The 19,460-nt window shown below is 42.0% G+C and overlaps 2 protein-coding genes across 2 annotated transcripts in view; one reads left to right on the forward strand and one right to left on the reverse strand.

Moving 5' to 3' along the window:
• The window catches only part of IQGAP2 (IQ motif containing GTPase activating protein 2), a 295,627-nt gene that overhangs the window by 195,940 nt on the left and 80,227 nt on the right, over positions 1 to 19,460 (forward strand). Inside the window, exon 13 of the mRNA XM_065940796.1 lies at positions 7,448 to 7,611. Coding sequence (XP_065796868.1) covers positions 7,448 to 7,611 — 164 coding nt within the window. The remainder of the gene's footprint in view (positions 1 to 7,447; positions 7,612 to 19,460) is intronic.
• F2RL2 (coagulation factor II thrombin receptor like 2) lies at positions 11,388 to 19,128 on the reverse strand. The gene is made up of 2 exons (XM_065940797.1): positions 18,871 to 19,128; positions 11,388 to 14,028 (listed from the first exon to the last, which is right to left on the reverse strand). Exons 1-2 carry the CDS (start codon positions 18,932 to 18,934, stop codon positions 12,956 to 12,958), a joined length of 1,137 nt encoding a protein of 378 aa, XP_065796869.1. The 5' UTR covers positions 18,935 to 19,128; the 3' UTR covers positions 11,388 to 12,955.

Here is a 19,460-nt window from a genome sequence, read left to right on the forward strand (position 1 = left end):
TATGCTTACTCTTTATAAACATAACAAAAGTTTACAATGTTTTGTTCTACTTTGTTTTGCTTAAGTTCTTAGATCTGGTCTTCTAATACTGTATCTCATTTTGTTATACTACAGTCACTGGAGATAAAACATTTGACTTTGTTAATTGCATTTGCAGAGTTTTCTTCACTTTCTTTACGACTTCCTATGAACCCTGTGCCCAATATCAAGGCCAGGTTTACTTTTTGGCTAAACAGCTTCTCACTCTAGACCTCTCATAGAAAGCAGGGTCCAAGGGTGCTGCCTGGACGCGGCGTACCATAGATGCCACTGTTAGACTGATGGCTGGACTTGTTTTCATTTTGTCCTTTTCAAGAGATGTCTGCAGATCTGTTTCCCCTTTTGTGACTGCAGGACTTTCTGTTGCCTCTCTGCGTTTGGGGATCCCTGCCATCAGACAGCTGACACTCCACCCACTTGGCTCTTTTCTGGCCTGTTGGCTGGAGAGCTGGTGGTCCTCACCAGATGTTAGTTGTGAGGAAAGCAGTAGTTTAAGCAGATGCTCAGCATCATCAGTGGGGGGTCGGGATGTGGGGCATGGCACTGGTGTGTGTGTCCTGTTGCAAAGCTCAGGCCCCCAGCCTCCTGCCTTCCTCCTTGGCTCCCTAGCTCCACACTTGCAGGGTGCCGCCATGCTTTGGGTGCTTTGGCTAAGGCCACTCAGATGTGGCAAAGCACAAAATTATGTTGCATCTTTGTTTTCTAACATTTTCCCTATTCTTTGTGACAGTATGTGCAATCCAAGTTTGCTTTGGTGATTTCTGTATGTCCTGTTGATACAGGTGAAGAGGTATCAATTCTCAGTGCTGAAGGAATGTAGTTTTATTCTCATTCTTGATACTGACAAGGGGAAGGGAGGAGGGACCTGCCATTTTTTGTCCCAGATGATCACATAGAGCCTTTGCTTTTACCAGGAAAAGAAAAACTGTAATATGTATATAATTTTAAAAGAAAGTGGTCTTTTGTGGGTGAATTGGGCAGGTGGGGGGACATACCACACAGCTTGTGGGATCTTAGTCCTTCAGTCAAGGGTTTAACCAGCGCCCTCAGCAATGAAAGTGTGGAGTCCTGACCACTGGGCCGCCAGTGATTTCCTTGTAGGTGGATACTTTTTGGGGTTTTTCTTTTTTTAACTTTGGTTGCACTGATTCTTTGTTGCTGCATGCAGGCTTTGTCTAGCTGTGGCGAGCAGGGGCTGCTCTTCCTTGTGGTGCCCGGGTTTCTCGTTGGGATAGCTCCTCTTGTTGCAGAGCACGGACTCTGGGAGCCTGGGCTTGGTAGTTGCGGCATGTACTTGCTCGCCGCATGTAGAATCTTCCTGGACCAGGGATCACACCTGCATCTCCATCTTCAGGTGGATTCTCATCCACTGCACTAGCAGGGAAGTCCTAGGTGAATACTTTTAAGCAAAATTTCTTCAGATCTGTGTGGCATTTATCTAAGTAGGTGTACTATTAAGTTATTCTCCATGAGACGTATCATACAGCAATTATCACATTCTTGTAGCCATCTCAGTTCAGTTCAGTTCAGTCGCTCAGTCGTGTCCGACTCTTTGCGACCCCATGAATCGCCGCACACCAGGCCTCCCTGTCCATCACCAACTCCCGGAGTCCACCCAAACCCACATCTATTGAGTCAGTGATGCCATCCAGCCATCTTATCGTCTGGCGTCCCCTTCTCCTCCTGCTCTGAGTTTTTCCCAGCATTAGGGTCTTTTCAAATGAGTCAGCTCTCCGCATCACGTGGACAAAGTATTGGAGTTTCAGCTTCAACATGAGTCCCTCCAATGAACACCCAGGACTGATCTGCTTTAGGATGGACTGGTTGGATCTCCTTGCAGTCCAAGGGACTCTCAAGAGTCTTCTCCATCACCACAGTTCAAAAGCATCAATTCTTCGGCACTCAGCTTTCTTTATAGTTCAACTCTCACATCCATACATGACTACTGGGAAACCATAGCCTTGACTAGACGGACATTTGTTGACAAAGTAATGTCTCTGCTTTTTAATATGCTGTCTAGGTTGGTCATAACTTTCCTTCCAAGGAGTAAGCGTCTTTTAATTTCATGGCTGCAGTCACCATCTGCAGTGATTTTGGAGCCCAGAAAAATAGTCAGCCATTGTTTCCACTGTTTCCCCATCAATAGATATGTTTTCCCCATCAAATATGCCATGAAGTGATGGGACCAGATGCCATGATCTTAGTTTAGCCATCTAGAGACTAATATATCCGTTCTAGGGGACTTAATATAAAAGATTTAATTTCTGTCTGTTTTGGTTTGTCGTTTTGTCAAAATGGGGTATTTTTGCTTAAAGGTCTTGAAGTATTGGGAGAAGGAAACAGCAACCCATTCACAGTGTTCTTGCCTGGAGAGTCCCATGGACATGGGCACCTGATGGGCTACAGTCCATGGGGTTGCAAAGAGTCAGACATGACTTAGCGCACTTGAAATATTGAGTTGGACATCATCTGTTTAGGTGATTGCTTTAAAATCTAAATTAAATATACCGTTGCCAGGCCTGAATTGCGTAATATAGAAATTAAATCATCTGAAAGAGCTGAGAGGTTTTCATGGACATCTTGAAAGTGCATTGCTCTCCCCACCTCACCCCTGCCACACACTCCAGGGTCTAATCCCATGTCTAAATTATGGTGTGGATGAGGTATGCTGCTGATGGGAAATGTAAAAGCTGAATTGAATAGAGAAGCTGTTAAATGCATTTCCTCAGATTTGGATGCTCTGCTGATTTCTTAATGGAAAGTTTACTTTTCCCAGTCGAACCTTAGTGGAGCATTAGTTTGACCAGAGAGCTTAGACAAGGTTTTCTTCCTGTGAATTTTTGCTTTTTTAAATTTGGTAGGTACCATTCTTTGTCAGTTATCTCACTGAGACGGTAGTGTCTCAAATACTGACAACATCTTTAAGGAAATGCCCACCCTCTTGTTGGACTAGAATGTTATGGTATCATATGATGATTCAAATAAGTGGGCCATGAGTTGAGGCTCAACAATCTTTGCCCAAATGGGATTTTCTCTTTATGTATGAACAGAGGATGTGATACAGATGTGCCCAAGGGACTTCTGGGAAGGTTTTCAGCCCCCATGAGGTCATTGACTATGACATCAGCAGCTTGTGTCCTATAAACACACCAAAAACTTAAGCAGGCAATTTCAATCAAGTCATCTGGACGGCACTCATTCCCAGGTGATCAGCCATTAGGTACACACATTCTCTTTCTCAGAGGTAGTTCTGTAAAGATCATTCCTGAGTGGGATGTTTAAAAATATTTAGAACAGTAGACCCAAGGGGATGTTGAGAGAATGACATAAGTGTTTCATGCTCTCCAGTTAATAAGTTTTACAGGGTGAAGTGATAATACCTTGTATATGGCTAGTACTTGGCCTTTCCCAAGTTCTTCCAATGTTTTGAGATAACCTAACTTGTACATTAGAGAAGTATTTTTGCTGCTTCTTCCAACATACTGGAGTATTATAATCTGGAATAATTTCTAGGCATTTTAGAAAGTCCCTTTCCTCCTATAGTTTTTTTCATTCTTAACAATGGTCTTTATGGGGTATTTTATTCAGGAGATAACTTAGCTAAACAATTTACCTTAATTTGAATGTCAAGATGAAGATGCTTCTTAAAAATTAAAATGATATATTCTGTTTCATAGCATGTCATATAGAGTGGCTTCTGACTGTTTTTGTTGAAAAATAACTGACAGAATGAGATAATGTTTGACTTTACGTATGTTTATTTTCTAAGCTTACTGCTTGTTAATGTTTAGTTTCTTTAGTAATTCTTGTCCATGAGCACTCACCTGGGAAGCAGAGGCCCCCTGTTAGTATGTGAAGGTATGTACATGTCCATGTGTACTTTTGTGTATGTATATTCATGAATAATATACCCATGCATACATACACTATAGTATCTTATGACTGATTTATAGTTTATTTTTAAGAATAACATAGCATTGAGAAGCGGCCTCCAGATAGGTCCCTTTTGCTAGACTTTCAAATACTTTTCCAACTGCATGATGTGGCTTCTGTGCTTTTCATTTCTGGACCTTACAGTCTCTGTCCTAAGATCCTATGTATAGTAGGGATAGTAGAACTTTAAATTGGTAGATATTTAAACCCTTTGGTACATCCAAAGGGTTCCAGATGTTATTTTCCCAGATAGTATTAGAGAATTTATGATGTTGCTTAGCCATATTTGAACCTTAAAAATTTCCCCAAACATGCATGACTTTGGTAATTTCTATGGAGCCTACCTACACTTGCCGGCTACATGTGGTTATTTTAACTAATTAACAGTAAATAAAATTTAAAATTTAATTCTTCAGTTATACTGGCCACATTTTAAGTGCTCATTAGCTATGTGTGGCTAATGGCTACCATATTGGATGGCCCAGAACATTTTCACCATCACAGAACATTCATTGGACAGAACTGGACTATATTAACCTTGAAAGTCACTCTGCTAACACTACAGGGAATTGTTTGGTTTTGAACTGTCTCTTCGGTGTTCTTTACAAAGTGGTGAAGTAGAGTAAACCAAATAATAGAATGCATATCCAAATCTCTTTGCAATTCTGTTTTCTTTTCTGTACATCTTTACAGTAAATTCTTCTAGCCCTGGCATTCTCTGATTCTGTCAAGCAGCAGTACTTGGCATTATTATCTAAGTGAGGCTTACACTAGAAATGAGCATCTCTGCTGCTACTTATATGTCCAGTTATCTCCTGTTTTATTTTTCATATTACTTCCTTTCTCTTTTTATTCAAATCTAGAGAAACTGTGTTGATACTGAATTAACAAGTTCCATGGGCCAACGTTATCTCCTGTTTTTACAGCACCTTTATTGGGATATAATTCATATACCATAAAATTTCCCGTTTTATTGTGTTTTTGTGGTGGTTTCATATATTTAAAAAATTGTGCAAACATCACTAGTGTCTAAATTCAGAACATTTTCATCACCTCAGAAAGAAACTGTGTACCCATTAGCAGTCACTCCCTTTTCCTTATCCTGCCATCCCCTGGCAACGACCAATTACTTTGTTTCTATGGATTTTCCTATTCTAGGTATTTCATATAAAGAGAATCATGGAATATGGGGCCTTTTGTGTCTGGCTTCTTTCTTTTAGTATAAGGTTTTCAAGGTCCATCTGTGTTGTATCATGTATCATTATACTTCATATTACTTTCTAGGTCAAGTAACATTCTATTCTATTGGTATGCATTTTGTTAATCCAGTTGTCAGTTGATGGGTATTTGAGTTGTTTCTACTTTTTAGCTCTTGTAAATACTGCTTCTGTAAACATTCAGGTGTAAGCTTTTGTGTGGCCATAAGGTTTCAGTTCCCTTGATACCTAGCAGTGGAACTACTGGATCATATGGAAGCTGTATGTTCAACATGATTAAGAACTGCCTGTTTACCGAGGTGACTGCCATTTTCCATTCCCACCACCAGTTTCACCCCATCCTCAGAACACTTGTTGTTGTTTGTCTTTTTCAATATAGCCATCCTAGTGGTTATAAAGTGGTATTTTGTTGTGATTTGCATTTGCATTTTCCTAGTAACTAGTGATATTGACCACCTTTTCATGTGGTTATTTGCCATTTGTATATTTTCTTTAAAGAAATATCTGATCAAGTCCTTTACATCTTTTAAATTGGGTTTTCTTTTTTATTGTTGAGTTATAAAAATTCTTTATTTTTTTGATATTCTTGTGTATCAAGTACCTAAGGTTTCTTATCAGATACAGAACTTGTAGGTATTTACTCCTGTTCTGTAGATTATTCACTTTCTTTGATGGTGTCCTTGGAAGCGTAACAGGTTTAGCTATTTTTTATTGAATTATAGTTGACATACAAATTATATACGTTACAGATGTTTATTGGTGATGCACACATTACATGTTGCAGATGTTTAATATATTGATTCACAATTTTTAGAGGTTACATTCCTTCTATAGTTACTTTAGAAGACGGGCTACATGGCCTGCGTTGTACAGTATATCCTTATGGCTTATTTTATACATAATAGCGTGTACCTCTTAAAGGTTTAATTTTTACAACATCCCTTTGTACCTTTTTTTGATTATGTTTTTGGTGTTTATAGGTCAAAAGTATTGCCTAACACGAGGCCACAAAGATTTACTCTTACTTTTCTTCTAAGAGATTAAAAATTTATAGTTTAAGTTTTTATGTTTAGGTCTGTATTCCGTATTGAGTTAATTTTTGTGTGTGATGCAATGAAGGGAGTCTAACTTCATTCTTATGCGGAGGACATTCTGTTGTCCGGGTCCATTTGTTATGAAGACTTATTTACCTGTTCCATTGTCTTGGTCAGATATCAGTTGACTATAGATGTAAAGATTTATTTCTGAACTCTAAATTCTATTCCGTTAACCTATGGATTTATGTTTATATCAGTACCATGCAGTATTAACTGTAGCTTTGTAGTAAATTTGAAATTAGAAAGTCCTCCTAATCTGGTTTTTTTCCTCCAGCATTACATTGGTTATTTCTTGACCCCTTGCATGTTTGTATGAATTTTAGAATCAGCTGGTAAATTTCTGTTAAAAAAAAAAAAAAGGCAGCTGGAATTTTGATAGGGGTTGCATTGAATCTGTAGATCAATTTGAAGAGCACTGCCATCTTAGTGTAGTAAGTCTTTTGATCTGTGAACGTGGGATAATTTTTCCCTTTATTTCGGTCATCTTTTTTTCCAATGGTCTTTCATAATTTTCAGTAAATATGTCTCATCCTAGCTTTGTTAAATTTATTCCTAAGTGTTTGTTATTCTCTTTGTCATGTGTTTGCGATTGGAATCTATTGTGGAATTTTTCCTTAATTGCATTTTCAGATTGTGCATTGCAACTGTAGAAAGATATAACTGACTTCGGCACCTTGACCTACTGTGTAAGCCTTGTGTGCTGTGTTTAGTTGCTCAGTCATGTCCGACTCTGTGTGAGTCACCACTGGCCTTGGGATTCTCCAGGCCAGAAGACTGTAGTGGGTTGCACGCCCTGCTTCAGGGGTTCTTCTCAACCCAGGAATCGAACCCAGGTCTCCCACATTGCAGGCGGATTCTTTACCATCTGAGCCGCCAGGGAAGCCCAAGAATACTGGAGTGGGTAGCCCGTCCCTTCTCCAGGGGATCTTCCCAACCTAGGAATCAAACTGGGTCTCCTGCATTGCAGGCGGATTCTCTACCTGCTGAGCTCCCAGGGAAGCCTATGTAAGCCTCAGCTGTAGTTATTTATTAGCTCTTGCAGTTTGTGTGTATGTGTGGTCTCCCCAGCCCCTCTTTCTACCTCGATCTTTGCTATAGGTGATTCAAGAAAACTTATGATGTACTGTGACTTAAAAGGAATTCTTTTTCTTCATTTTTTAGGAGTTGTAGCTGTGGGATACATCAATGAAGCCATTGATGAAGGGGATCCTTTGAAAACTTTAGATAGCCTGCTAATACCCACTGCTAAGATTAAAAATGTGGATCCTGACTTTGCCCAGCACTACCAGGATGTTTTATACCAGGCTAAAACACAGAAATACATGGTAAGTCTTAGTAGGTGTGATTTTTTTTTATTGTTAGTTGTCTGTTTTTTATATAGTAGTGTGCATATTTTAATCCCAAAGGACCTACTATATAGCATGGGGAACTGTGTTCAATGGCTCGTAGTAACCTATAATGGAAAAGAATTCAAAAAAGACTCTCTCTCTCTCTCTCTCTATATATATATATATGTGTGTGTGTGTGTGTGTGTATATATATATATATATATATAAAATTTCAACTCCGTTTAGATAATAGGTGTGTTTCTTTTAAATTTACAGACCAGTTTGGGGAGAGAGGGGAAGGGGGGAATCAAAGGAACACACGATCCTGTTCGAATGGTCTGTCCTTGTCCTCAGGAGGCTTAGAAACTTCCTGAGACAGAGGGCATTCCCACATAAAATCAGTAGCAGTGGAGGTGAGTATGGTGGCCAAGTGTCAAAAGGAGGAATGCTCAGAGTGACTCAGAGATGGTTGGAGTTGCTGTGGACTGGAATCCTAAGATAGGCTGGTGTGGAGGTAGATCAGGAGCAGTTCCTGAAGGGTTAAGGATGAGTCGGTTTGATGGGTGGGAGCTGGATGATGCAAGCAGGTAATGGCAGGGCGATGTGGGCACCAGCTAGGTTAGTTCTAGGCGCAGGAGGAAACTGACCTGGCCAGGTCCCACTGCAGGGCGGCGGGTTTCACCTGGCCGCAGAGCTTATGCTGAGGTTGTGGAATGTCCTGTAGATACTGGCCACCCTGGCAAGAACTGAGTGGACAGGAAGAACTGTTTCCTGGTGCTCCCTGGGACTTAGCCACTTGTGGCTGCCGTGTCCCCTGGTGCAGATCCAACCCCAGAGGAGTGGCCATCTTGTTTACAACCCAGGAACTGCCTCATCTGGAACAGGAAGAACATTTTTGACTGTGACAAACATTTATTGAGCACCTGCTGTTTGCCAGCTATGATAGTGGGTACTTTATGTATATTACCTAATACAGTCCTCAGAATAAGTCATTAACAGCCCTGTGAATTAAGTGTCATTATCACCATCCCTAACAGTGGCTGTGAGGATCAGATGAAGGTGAGTTACACGAGGCATCCATAAAGCACGGAGGGGAAGGCAGTGCCATCCCAGGAAAATCTCGGAGGACAGAAGGCTCTACCTTGGGGAATATTTTTCTTCAGCTCTAGTGAGGCAGTTTAGTAGCATGGAGTGAATAGGATTTGCATTGTTTTATTTTTTTCATTTTTATTGAATTTCTATTTTTTATAGTATGTGTATGTATAAGTGTATAGCATTTGACATGGAGCATGTCATCCCAAAAAAGAGCTTACCTATGCCAAAAAAAAAAGTAGGGAGAGTGAGACTCAAGCCAGGCCTTGCGTCCCCACATCCCAGCGGCGAGAGCAGACCCCATCTGTGAGGAGGATCAGGCTGCCCCCTGCTGTCCTTACCGGTGTAGCTGTGTCCGTAGCACGTGACACAGCATTGGAAGCTAGAGTTATTAGTTTTGGAGACCGACAGGAACCATTTCGATCTTGGCTTTGCCACCGATTAGCTAGGAATTTTACTCAAGTCACTAAAATTCTTTATGCTTTGGTTTTCACATATGTAAAATTAAATTTATAGTACCTACTTTATAGGATTATGGTGAGGCTTAAATGATTGCATAATGTAGTAAATGAGTAATATACATTGGCGCATAATTCCCTATGAACACATAATTCCATTGATTATAATGTATGTATATATAAGTGTATAGCATTTGACATGGAGCATGTCACCCCAAAGAAGGGTTTATGAAATGTAGCTAGGGTTGTTGTGGGCACCTCTAGCTGCCATGCAGATCAGCGGGTGGTGAGTTGATGTCTTCGTCACAAGGCCTTTACTAGACCCAAGGCCTGCTCCAGTCACAAATCGGGATCTACTGCATACAAAACAGAGGTAGACCTGGGTTTCTCTGCTGACAACCATGTGGGGGTTGTCCTTGAGGTGAGACTGACTCCACAAACCGTTACAGGCAAGCAGTGGATGTCCGCACCTGAGCACCCCAGTCTCAGGACTTCAGGTCAAGGTGCAATTCCACAGCACGTCTTCAAAACACTCAGAAGCCTCCCTGGTGTCTGCGCGCCGCCTCCCTCTGGGGTCTCCTCCTAAGTGTGAAGTGAACGTCGCTCAGTCAAGTCCGACTCTTTGCAACCCCATGGACTATACAGTCCATGGAATTCTCCAGGCCAGAATACTGGAGTGGATAGCCTTTCCCTTCTCCAGGGGATATTCCCAACTCAGGGATCGAACCCAGGTCTTCTGCATCATAGACGGATTCTTTACCAGCTGAGCCTCAAGGGAAGCCCAAGAATACTGGAGTGGGTAGCCTATCCCTTCTCCAGCGGACCTTCCCAACCCAGGAATCAAACTGGGGACTCCTGCATTGCAGGCGGATTCTCTACCAGCTGAGCTACCAGGGAAGCCCTCCTAAGTGTGAAAGCAGTGCTCGAATAGTGTAATTAGAGCACTGAATAAGAGCCTAGGAATCTTGAGCTAGAGCCCAGGCATTAAACCACCATTGACCTATAAAATTAGAGGCTTGAACTACAATATATTGCCATTAACTGAGAGATTAAAGGACTTCGCTGGTAGCTCAGACAGTCAAGAATCTGTCTGCAATGCAGGAGACCCATGTTCAATCCCTGGGTTGGGAAGATCCCCTGGAGGAGGAAATGACAACCTATTCTAGTATTCTTGTCAGGAGAATCCGAACAATAGAGCCTCACAGGCTACAGTCCACAGGGTCACAAAGAGTCAGACTGCAGTGATTGAGCACAAGAGATTAGGAAATACTACAGCCCCAAGTGGTGAATCTGATTTGGTCAAGTTGCCATCTTTAAATGCATTTCTCTTTCTCTGCTCCTTCATTTTGACACATTGTTTTCTCAGCCCATTCTCTTTCCCTGGAAAAAAAAAAAAAACCACCTGATTCTATTATTTAGTGGGAGTCTCTCTTTGTCTTTGAAACTCTGCTGTTTTGATACCTGTAAATTTTCAGTTGTGTTTCTGGGGCTGTTTCTCTGCCTTACTTTCTGAAAGTCTAGCCTTGGAAAATCATAGAGGAAAATTACATTACTGGTGTTGTCAGTATGAAGTACAGCTTGTGCCAAAGTATATAGCCATTAAGAGTCAAAATGGATGATGTCTTAGTAGAATGCTCAGTTTTATCAAAGATTGAGGACAGTGATGTAAATTGATGAGAGTTCTTGGTTCTCGATAATGGTATTTCAGGTATAACCTTGCATACGCACCAGATTCCTTCCATTTCTTGAGGGAAAGGCTGGGAAGTGGGCCTGGCATATGTTTGAAGAGAGCACACTTTTAGGTCTAGTCACTGGAGGCATTGAATTGTCAGTTATTTTTAAGTTGAAGCCGTTTCTTGCAAATTTTGGGAGGCATATGAATTATACACCCCAAAAGTTCTCTTTTCCTGTATATATGTTTACTGCATAAAAATTAAGTATGCTTTTAACTAGCAAATAGTGTTGAATTTTTTTTCTGTAGGTAAAACTGTATTGCAGTTCATTATTTTGCAGTTTGCAGAAAGCAATTTGCAGAAAGCATTTCCTTCCATTGGGGTTTTTGTCATCTTGAAAATTATTTTAGTTTTTTATTTTTGCTTGCTTTAGTGTTCACCTTATTTTTACTCATGTAACCACACAGATACTGTAAATGTTCTTTGTGTGCATTTTTGTATTTTTTGTAGTCTAAGTCCAATGAAATAGGAAACTCTGCACACTCACAAATTGGCATTTAAAATGTCTTTTATTGTTTTGATGGGCACTACAAAGTGTATGGTCAACGCACGTTCTTACAGATTTGAAAATTCATCTCACAATCCTTTATGCCCTTAACCACTAATAATCACCTTCTGTCTGATCTCTAAACTGAGGGAAAGATTATCACAAAATATCATTTTCCCATAAAACCTATGTTTAAGGACAAAAATAATGGAGCCATTATTTTACACTTATAAATGACCTCTTGAATATATATCCTTAGCTTTCCTTTTTTTTTTTTTGTTTTTTGAAGTGGCCAACCAGAAATAATGTGCCCTGGTCGTATGGAATACCTTGCCTTCTCAGTTTGAATTTAATTGGCTTTCATGCTGTTTAGGGGCCTTGAGATTTTATTGTTTCGTTCATTCAGCCACAGGCTGTGCAAAGCGCAGAGCCTTGCCCCACAGACCCTGGGGAGACCTGGGGCCTCGCATTGTTGCTAGAAACTTAAAGAAGGGAGACGGCAAGCCCCTTCTGTGCTGCACGTGGTGTTTAGTAAGTGCTCATGGAATTAACGCTTGTATACAAGTGAGGTCTCTAAAGTGCCATAATAAAAATACAAAAAAAAAAAAGGTTTTTGATGGTTCCGATGAGGAAAATGAACTTCTGGATAGAGAGTCAGGGAAGAGTGGCCCTTTGAGGACTTCGAGAAATGGAAAGAATTAAGGCAAGCCTATTAGAAATAGCTTTCCAGTGAGGGGCAGGGGCAGAATGAGGATTCGTGTAGATTACAGCAGAGGGAGAAGCCCAGCCTTGCTTACATCCCGTGCGTTTTTTGGTAGATAAAATTAGTGTCTGTCCTGAATGCTGATCTGAATCTTTATAATTTACTCCAAAGCAGTGACTGGTCAATGGAGGCTTCTGAACTGAGAGATTTGAGTGATATATTCAAACTGGCATTTGGGGAAGATTAATCATGGCGACTCACTCCAGTATTCTTGCCTGGGAAATCCCGTGGACAGAGGAGTGTGGCAGGCTACAGGTCATGAGTTCACGAAAGAGTCAGACGTGACTTAGTAAAGAACAGCAAATCTAGCAGTGGCCTGAGAAGTGGAGGACAGGCTGAGAGAGGAGGATGGTTAGAAGGCAGAGGTGGGCCTGCATGGCAGATGTACTGAGAGATTCTGTACACACAGAGTCTGCTGGGGAGGCAGCCACCAGCCTGAGAGCTGGAGGACGCAGAGGATTAAAAATGACGCCAGATACTAAAAACAGAGATCTTAACCACCCCCGCTGCACCCTTACCCTCTGTTCCATCCTCAACCTTCAAGTCATCTAGAGTAGAAATCTCTTAGAAGTAGGGAAGACAGATCTTTCAAGAGCTTGAAGTACCAGTCAGGCAGATGTGTAGTTGCCATAGAGTAGAGAAATCTTTTCTCCTGCATTGACACTTTTTTTTAAAAAAGTTAAGGCATATGTAATGCTTTATTTTGAAGCATTGTTTTTTAGGAGCTCAAAAATGGAGCTGGAGAATAGAGCTCTATGCGTATGTTACCTCAAGAATGTATCTTTTCACAAATAGCGTTCCTTGTTCTCTAAGATGATTTCACCATTGTAAGGTAGGCGGTGGAGTGATCTGTGATTTTCGACATGAGAAAATAAAGGAATGGGTCTAGGCAACTATTCAAGCTGCCGAGGCACAAAGCTATGAGATAGACAAAGTATAAGGCATCGGCGTCACTGTGGTAGTAGTTCGCATGATGAATGATAAGGATGATATTGCTTGGAGCAAAGCAAACGGTAAAAATCACAAGAGTGAGGAGACTCGCCTTAATGTACCACAGCCACCTACGATCTTTTGCATTAAGCGTCCAAATGATGGCTGTGTAGCAGTAGATGATGACCAGAAATGGAATTAAGAATCCAAAGAATGCCAGGCAGATGAAGTAGTAGAGCTGGAAGGACGACGAGGACTCACATGTGTTGTGGACATCAAGGCAGGTGGTGATGTCTTGCTGGACAAGATGGTACTCCTGCTTCAGAATGAAAAATGGCAGCATGTATAAGAAAACCGTTGTCCACACCAGTCCACACGTTAACAAGGCATAGGTGCGCTTGGGCAGCCCCCGGTAGGTGAAGGGGTGGACGATGGCTAGGTAGCGGTTGATGCTGATGCAGGCGAGGAGCAGAATGGAGCAGTACATGTTGCCGTAGAAGATGACCGTGGTGGCCCGGCACACGACCTCGCCAAATACCCAGTTGTTTCCATTGAGATGGTAAACTATTCTAAAGGGCAGTGTCACACAGAAGAGCAAGTCTGCAATGGCCAGGTTGGTGTAGAAGACGGTCATACGGATGGTTCTGGTCCTGAAGAAGAGCAGCCACAGGGTCACCGCGTTGGCCGGCATGCCTACTGCAAACACCAGGATGTAGATGGCAGGTATCAACTTGGTACTTAAAGGGCTGCTCAGGTACCCCATGGTAGCATTATTCACATGGAGATTTGAATCAAGTTCTTCAGGGCACTTGATTTTTACAGTTTTGGTGGTACCTGTCCAGCCTTCTATGGCAGAAAGGGGGAATTCTTCAAAACCATTTTGGGGAGCTCCACGGAAGCTCTTAACAGGTAAGATTGACTTTGTCACTTTGCCTGCATCATATTCCATGCCTGTAATTGAAAAGAACTATTAACATATGATTGATCACTGAGGGATATCTATTGTTCAGGAGACAATAAAACTAGATTTCTTATGCTACATAACTTCTGTAATGGTAGAATTTAGGATCCTTTTTATTTTAAGCAGTCATTATAAATCAGGTAATCAACAGGAAAGCATTTAATGTATATCATATGCCCCAGCAGCATGCTAACCCATGCAGGAGCCCAAACTAGATGACAACTCTTTGTATGTAAGGAATTATAATACTGTAAGAGGAAACAAAAACAGCACTTTAAACCATTATAGGCTAATGTCATATTGATTATAAACTGTATAGGCATTCAGACAGTATTTAATAGGTTTAGGTGTTGGGGCAAAATGTCAAGGAAAAGATGAACATGAACAAAGATGAAGCAAGGTACATAAACAGGTGGAATTTAATAGAAGAATGAGAATCTGGTAGGTGATGAATGGCCATGGGCATTGTGTAGGCTGATGTGGGATCTAGGAATATCAGATAAGTTGATCTAGCAAATGTTTATTGCATGTTTATATGCCAGTGAAGCACAGTTTTAAATCAATACCATTCCTGTCTTCAATTCTCACACTAATGGAGAAAATAGACAAAAACACATTCTTATGCAAATAACGGACATCTGACAGATGAAGCTGAAAGAGTAGGTTACAGCCAAATCTCTGAAGGGCCCCTAAACTGTGTTAAGAAATCACGTGACCATTCACAGATGCCGAGGTTGTATGCAGACAAAATTGTGGACAGGAGGATGGCCACTGAGGTAGACAGCATAATGGCTCCCCGAAGATTCCATGCACTAATGCCTGGAACCTGCAAATATATTACTTTCTGTGGCAAAAGGGACTTTTGTGGATGTGCTTCAGGATTTTGAGATGGAATGAGTACCCTGGATTGGCCAGTGGGCCAGATGTAATCATAAGACTCCTTATAAAAGGGAGAAGCAAGAGGGCCAAAGTTGGAGATCCTGGAAAAGGCTCTGCTGCCAGCTTTGAAGGTTGGAGAAAGAACCATGAGCCAAGGAATGCGTGTGCTTCGAGAGAGTGACTATAGCAAGAAGACAGGTTCTCTGTTGGAGTCTCCCTGCTGACACCTTGATTTCAGTACTTGTGACCTTCAGAAATACAATAAACCCCATCTTTTTTTTTTTTTTTCCAATTTTGTGGAAATTTGTTATAGTAGTAATAGAAAACTAATATAACCATGATTCGACTTGTGTTCAAGGTCACTTTGATGTCAGTGTAGAGAAAAGGCTAAGCGGATAAGAAATGAGAGGCGAAGGGATCTGATTTGGAGGCTTTGTTGTTGTTCAGTCGCTAAATCGTGTCTGACTCTTTGCGACACCACGGACTGCAGCACACCAGGCCCTTCTGTCCTTCACTCTCTCCCCGAGTTTGCTCTGATTCATGTCCGCTGAGTGAGTGATGCTGCCTAACCATCTCTCAATCCTCTGCCGCCCTCTTCTCCTGCCTTCAGTCTTGCCCAGCATCAGGGTCTTTTCCAGTGAGTCAGCTCTTTGTATCGGGTGAGCAGAGGATTGGCGCTTCAGCTTCAGCATCAGTTCCTCCAGTGAATGTTCAGGGTTGGTTTCTTCTAAGATTGAATGGTTTGATCTCCTTGCAGTCCAAGGGACTCTCAAGAGTCTTCTGCACACATGCATACCCAGTTGCTTCAGTCACGTCGGACTCTCTGTGTCCCTAGAGACGGTAGCCCACCAGGCTCCTCTGTCCCTGGGATTCTCCAGGCAAGAATACTTGAGTAGGTTGGCATGCCCTCCTCCAGGGATCTTCCCCACCCAGGGCTCGAACCCACGTCTCTTATGTCTCCTGCATTGGCAGGTGGGTTCTTTACCACTAGCACCACCTGGGAAGCCCTGCGAGTCTCCTCCAGTACCAGAGTTCAAAAGCATCAGTTTCTCAGCACTAAGCCTTCTTCATGGTCCAACTCTCACATCTGTACATGACTACTAGAAAAACCATAGCCTTGACTATAGGGACCTTTGTCACCAAAGTGATGTCTTTGCTTTTTAATATGCTGTCTAGATTTGGAGGCTACTGTAATCGTTTCAGCTCAAGTTGGTGGGTTACAGGGCGGAGTAACGGTAGTGGGGAGGTGAAGATGACACATGAGACTCGGTAATGGAGGCTCAAAGGGACTTAGCATCTGGAGGTGGTGCAAGGGGAGCAGGAAACAAAACTGACTGTGAGGTTTGTATTCTGGACAACATTGGAGGAAAGGCACATGGAGCATGGTGCAAGTCAGGGGGGCTGAGGGTGCAACCCAGGGCGAAGCTAAGATCTCAGTTTTGAATATTCCTGAGTTTGAATTGCTGGTGCAATATTAGAATGAGAATGTGCCGTGACAGGTTAGACTTAAATGTGGAATCCAAAATTTCAGGAGCCCACATGAAAAGTATGGGTCTTTTAGTCTGGGTAGCGACAGTACTTTGATTTTGTGCTTGAATGTGCTATAGGGAGAGACATGAGAAGAAATAATCCAAAGGCAGCCTTGAGGGAGAATGCCAGATTTCAAGAGGGGAGAAGACAAAGGAAGAAAAATCAGAAGAGGAAATTGATGATTCAAGAAGTTGGAAATGAAGAAAAGAAAGAGTATTAAAACAAATTACGTACTACAAATATTTGTCACTTAGATGGCACGTTAATACTAATAATCTTAATTCTTGAGAGAGCAATTTTAAAAACAAAGTAAACCTTAACACTCAAACCTGCTTTTCATTATGTAATTTTCCATAAATTAATCCTTGACATGTAAAGAAAGTAGATTTTCTCACATTTCTAACATTACCTTAAGACGGGCTTTTATGCTGAATATAAACCTAATACTTATAGCGATTTAAAATGCCTTACTCTGCCAGTTACCTCTTTTCACACGAGCTCTGAATTCCTACATGTTGAATCCTGGAGGTTAGTTAGTGTTTAGCACCCTGTCTCTCCTTCAAAGCCTGTTTCTCTTCTAGCTTTAATCTCCACCAGTTCACCCTCGGGTGAAATTGAAGTCTCCCTCATAACCGTGAGATCACAGAAACTGAATTTGGGGCGTAAGCAGAGGGTGTCCTTGTAAGGGAAGAAAGATCAAAGGGAAGGAAAGTTGGGGAAGTGGCTTTCTTCGGTGCCTGTGTGTAGAGGTGACCTTAGGGGCATGCTGAGTGCCACTCAAATCCTTCTGCTCACTTGGGCATTTTGGAAAATTCTCGCATCTGACGTCACCCGAAGAGAAGGGCCTTTTCAGGCAGGCACAGAGCTGGGAAATGCAGGCTGAAAACATGGTGTACGAGTTACATCCCTTCAAGATCTGGTAAGAGAGCCGTTGGAACCCCGTGTTTGTCTGTTTTCGAGAATTCCAGTGATTGAGCAAGACAGCATGCCTGAAAACCTGCTGAACAGTGACTCTGTCAACAAGCCTCGATTCCATGTCCATGAGAATTCTGGCTCTGATCCAGCTCGAAGAAGTCTTTTACTCCTTCCAGCCTGGTTTTCCTTAAGAACTAATGCTTGTTAAATTATGTGTGTATTTTTTCTCATTTATTTGAGTTTTTTATACAGGTCCATCTGACGTGATGTCCCTGAAATGTGTTTCAACCTGAGCAAAGGCTTTGGAGAGGGACTGAGCCACAGGGAGGAGACTTAAAACTTTTTAACTGAAATATAGTTAATATACAGTGTTGTGTTAGTCTCAAGTGTATAGCAAAGTGATTCAGTTTTATGCATATCAGATGTGTAATATATATATTCTCTTTCTGATTCTTTTCCCTTGAGGTTATTATAAGATACTGAGTATAGTTGCTTGTACTATACAGTAGATCCTTGTTGATTGCTGTTTACCAGTTTTATATATAATGTACATAAGTTAATCTCAAATCCTAATTTATCTCCCCTACCTCATGATCCCCTTACTTTGTCAGCCTTTAAATTCCCCCCTTTTCACGTCCAGCAAACCCCACCAGCACCTTGAAGGAACCACCTCTGCAAACTTCTTTGCTCTTCTGCCTGATTTTGGTTCATCCACTCCCAGGAGGAGCACTCACTCACCTCTAACTCCCACACGAGCAACTGCTCTCCACTGGTTCTCTCAACCCTGTCCTCAGACCACCTCACGATTCCAGCTGTCAGTGTAGGCAGCATTCCTTTATAGAGCCTTGGAGTTTTTTCGTACAACTTTTATTTTCCCTGCTCACTGCCATTTACTCCCATCAGCTCTCTGGCTCCTAAAATGTTTGCCGGAGAATGGAACCCCGACAGTAAGGAGGTTGTGGATACCCCTGTCCCAGGTCGATTTAGAGCAAGCAGGAAGTTACAGGCTAACACTGTACTGAGTGAAACAGAAAACACATACTTCTTTTGGGAAATGCTAATTCATCAGCATCCGTGATTATTGAAAGCAGACCGACCACTCTGTCTTTCAGGGAGTATTCTTGTTTTTCTCATTTGTGACTCACCAGGAACTATTAACGTGGGATTTTTTTTAATCACTTTTTAAAAATGTTATTCTTTGCGATATCAGGGGAAATGCTTAGAAAAACAAAAAACTTTTAAAGAAAATTGATTTTTTATTTAATTGTAGAGCTCTCCTGTCTTGACCTTGGAACAAATTTTTAAATGCGAGCTGAGAACAGTCTTGGACAAGATAGGAATAGTGAACAAACTACATCTCTTCACATCCATGAGTCCCCCTTTTAATAACTAAGATTCCACTCTGCCTTTGGGGGTGCACTTCGTGTGAAATGTAGAAGAGATTAGATTCGGTTGACTCTTGGGACACAAAGTACCAATCCCACCCACAGCATAAGCAAAGAGCTTACCGCTTTGACAGGAAGCAGGGGACAGAAGCAGTGCTCCCACGGCTGCAAAGAGGACGGCTCTCATCCTGATGCCAGCCCGCTCTCAGATGTGTGCGATCAGGGGTGGGCCTTCACCTGGGCTCCATGTGCTGGCACCCTGGTTCTCTCTGTGGGACGGGGTTCCGCTGTGCTGTGGAAGGAAGCTCGCCCGGGTCCTCTGCGGGGAAAGGGAGTGACAGCACTCTGCATGACTCAGGCTGCGCCTGCGAGCGTGTTCCTCATCCCTGGAGGAAGTCATGTAACTCCTCCCACCGCTCACAGGCCGTTCTGGGCTGGAGCTGTCGTTCCCATCCCTTGTATTTCTGTGCATGGAATGAACGCAGATAAGAGCAGTCCATAACGGAGGGAAGCTGGAAGCAGATGCTTAGCAGCAGTTAAATTTAAATCTGTTCCTTATCTCATTTTTACCCACTTTAAAAATAAAGTTCCAGGGTGCCATTTCTACCTAGTAACTGAGCTGTCAGAAATTATCCTTTTCCTTTTCCTTTCAGCTATTTCAAATCTTGTTAGATTCATTATGTGATTGTAAACTAAATGAATCATGGAAAGCA

The sequence above is a fragment of the Muntiacus reevesi genome, chromosome 7, assembly GCF_963930625.1.
Source record: "Muntiacus reevesi chromosome 7, mMunRee1.1, whole genome shotgun sequence".
Lineage (NCBI taxonomy): Eukaryota > Metazoa > Chordata > Mammalia > Artiodactyla > Cervidae > Muntiacus > Muntiacus reevesi.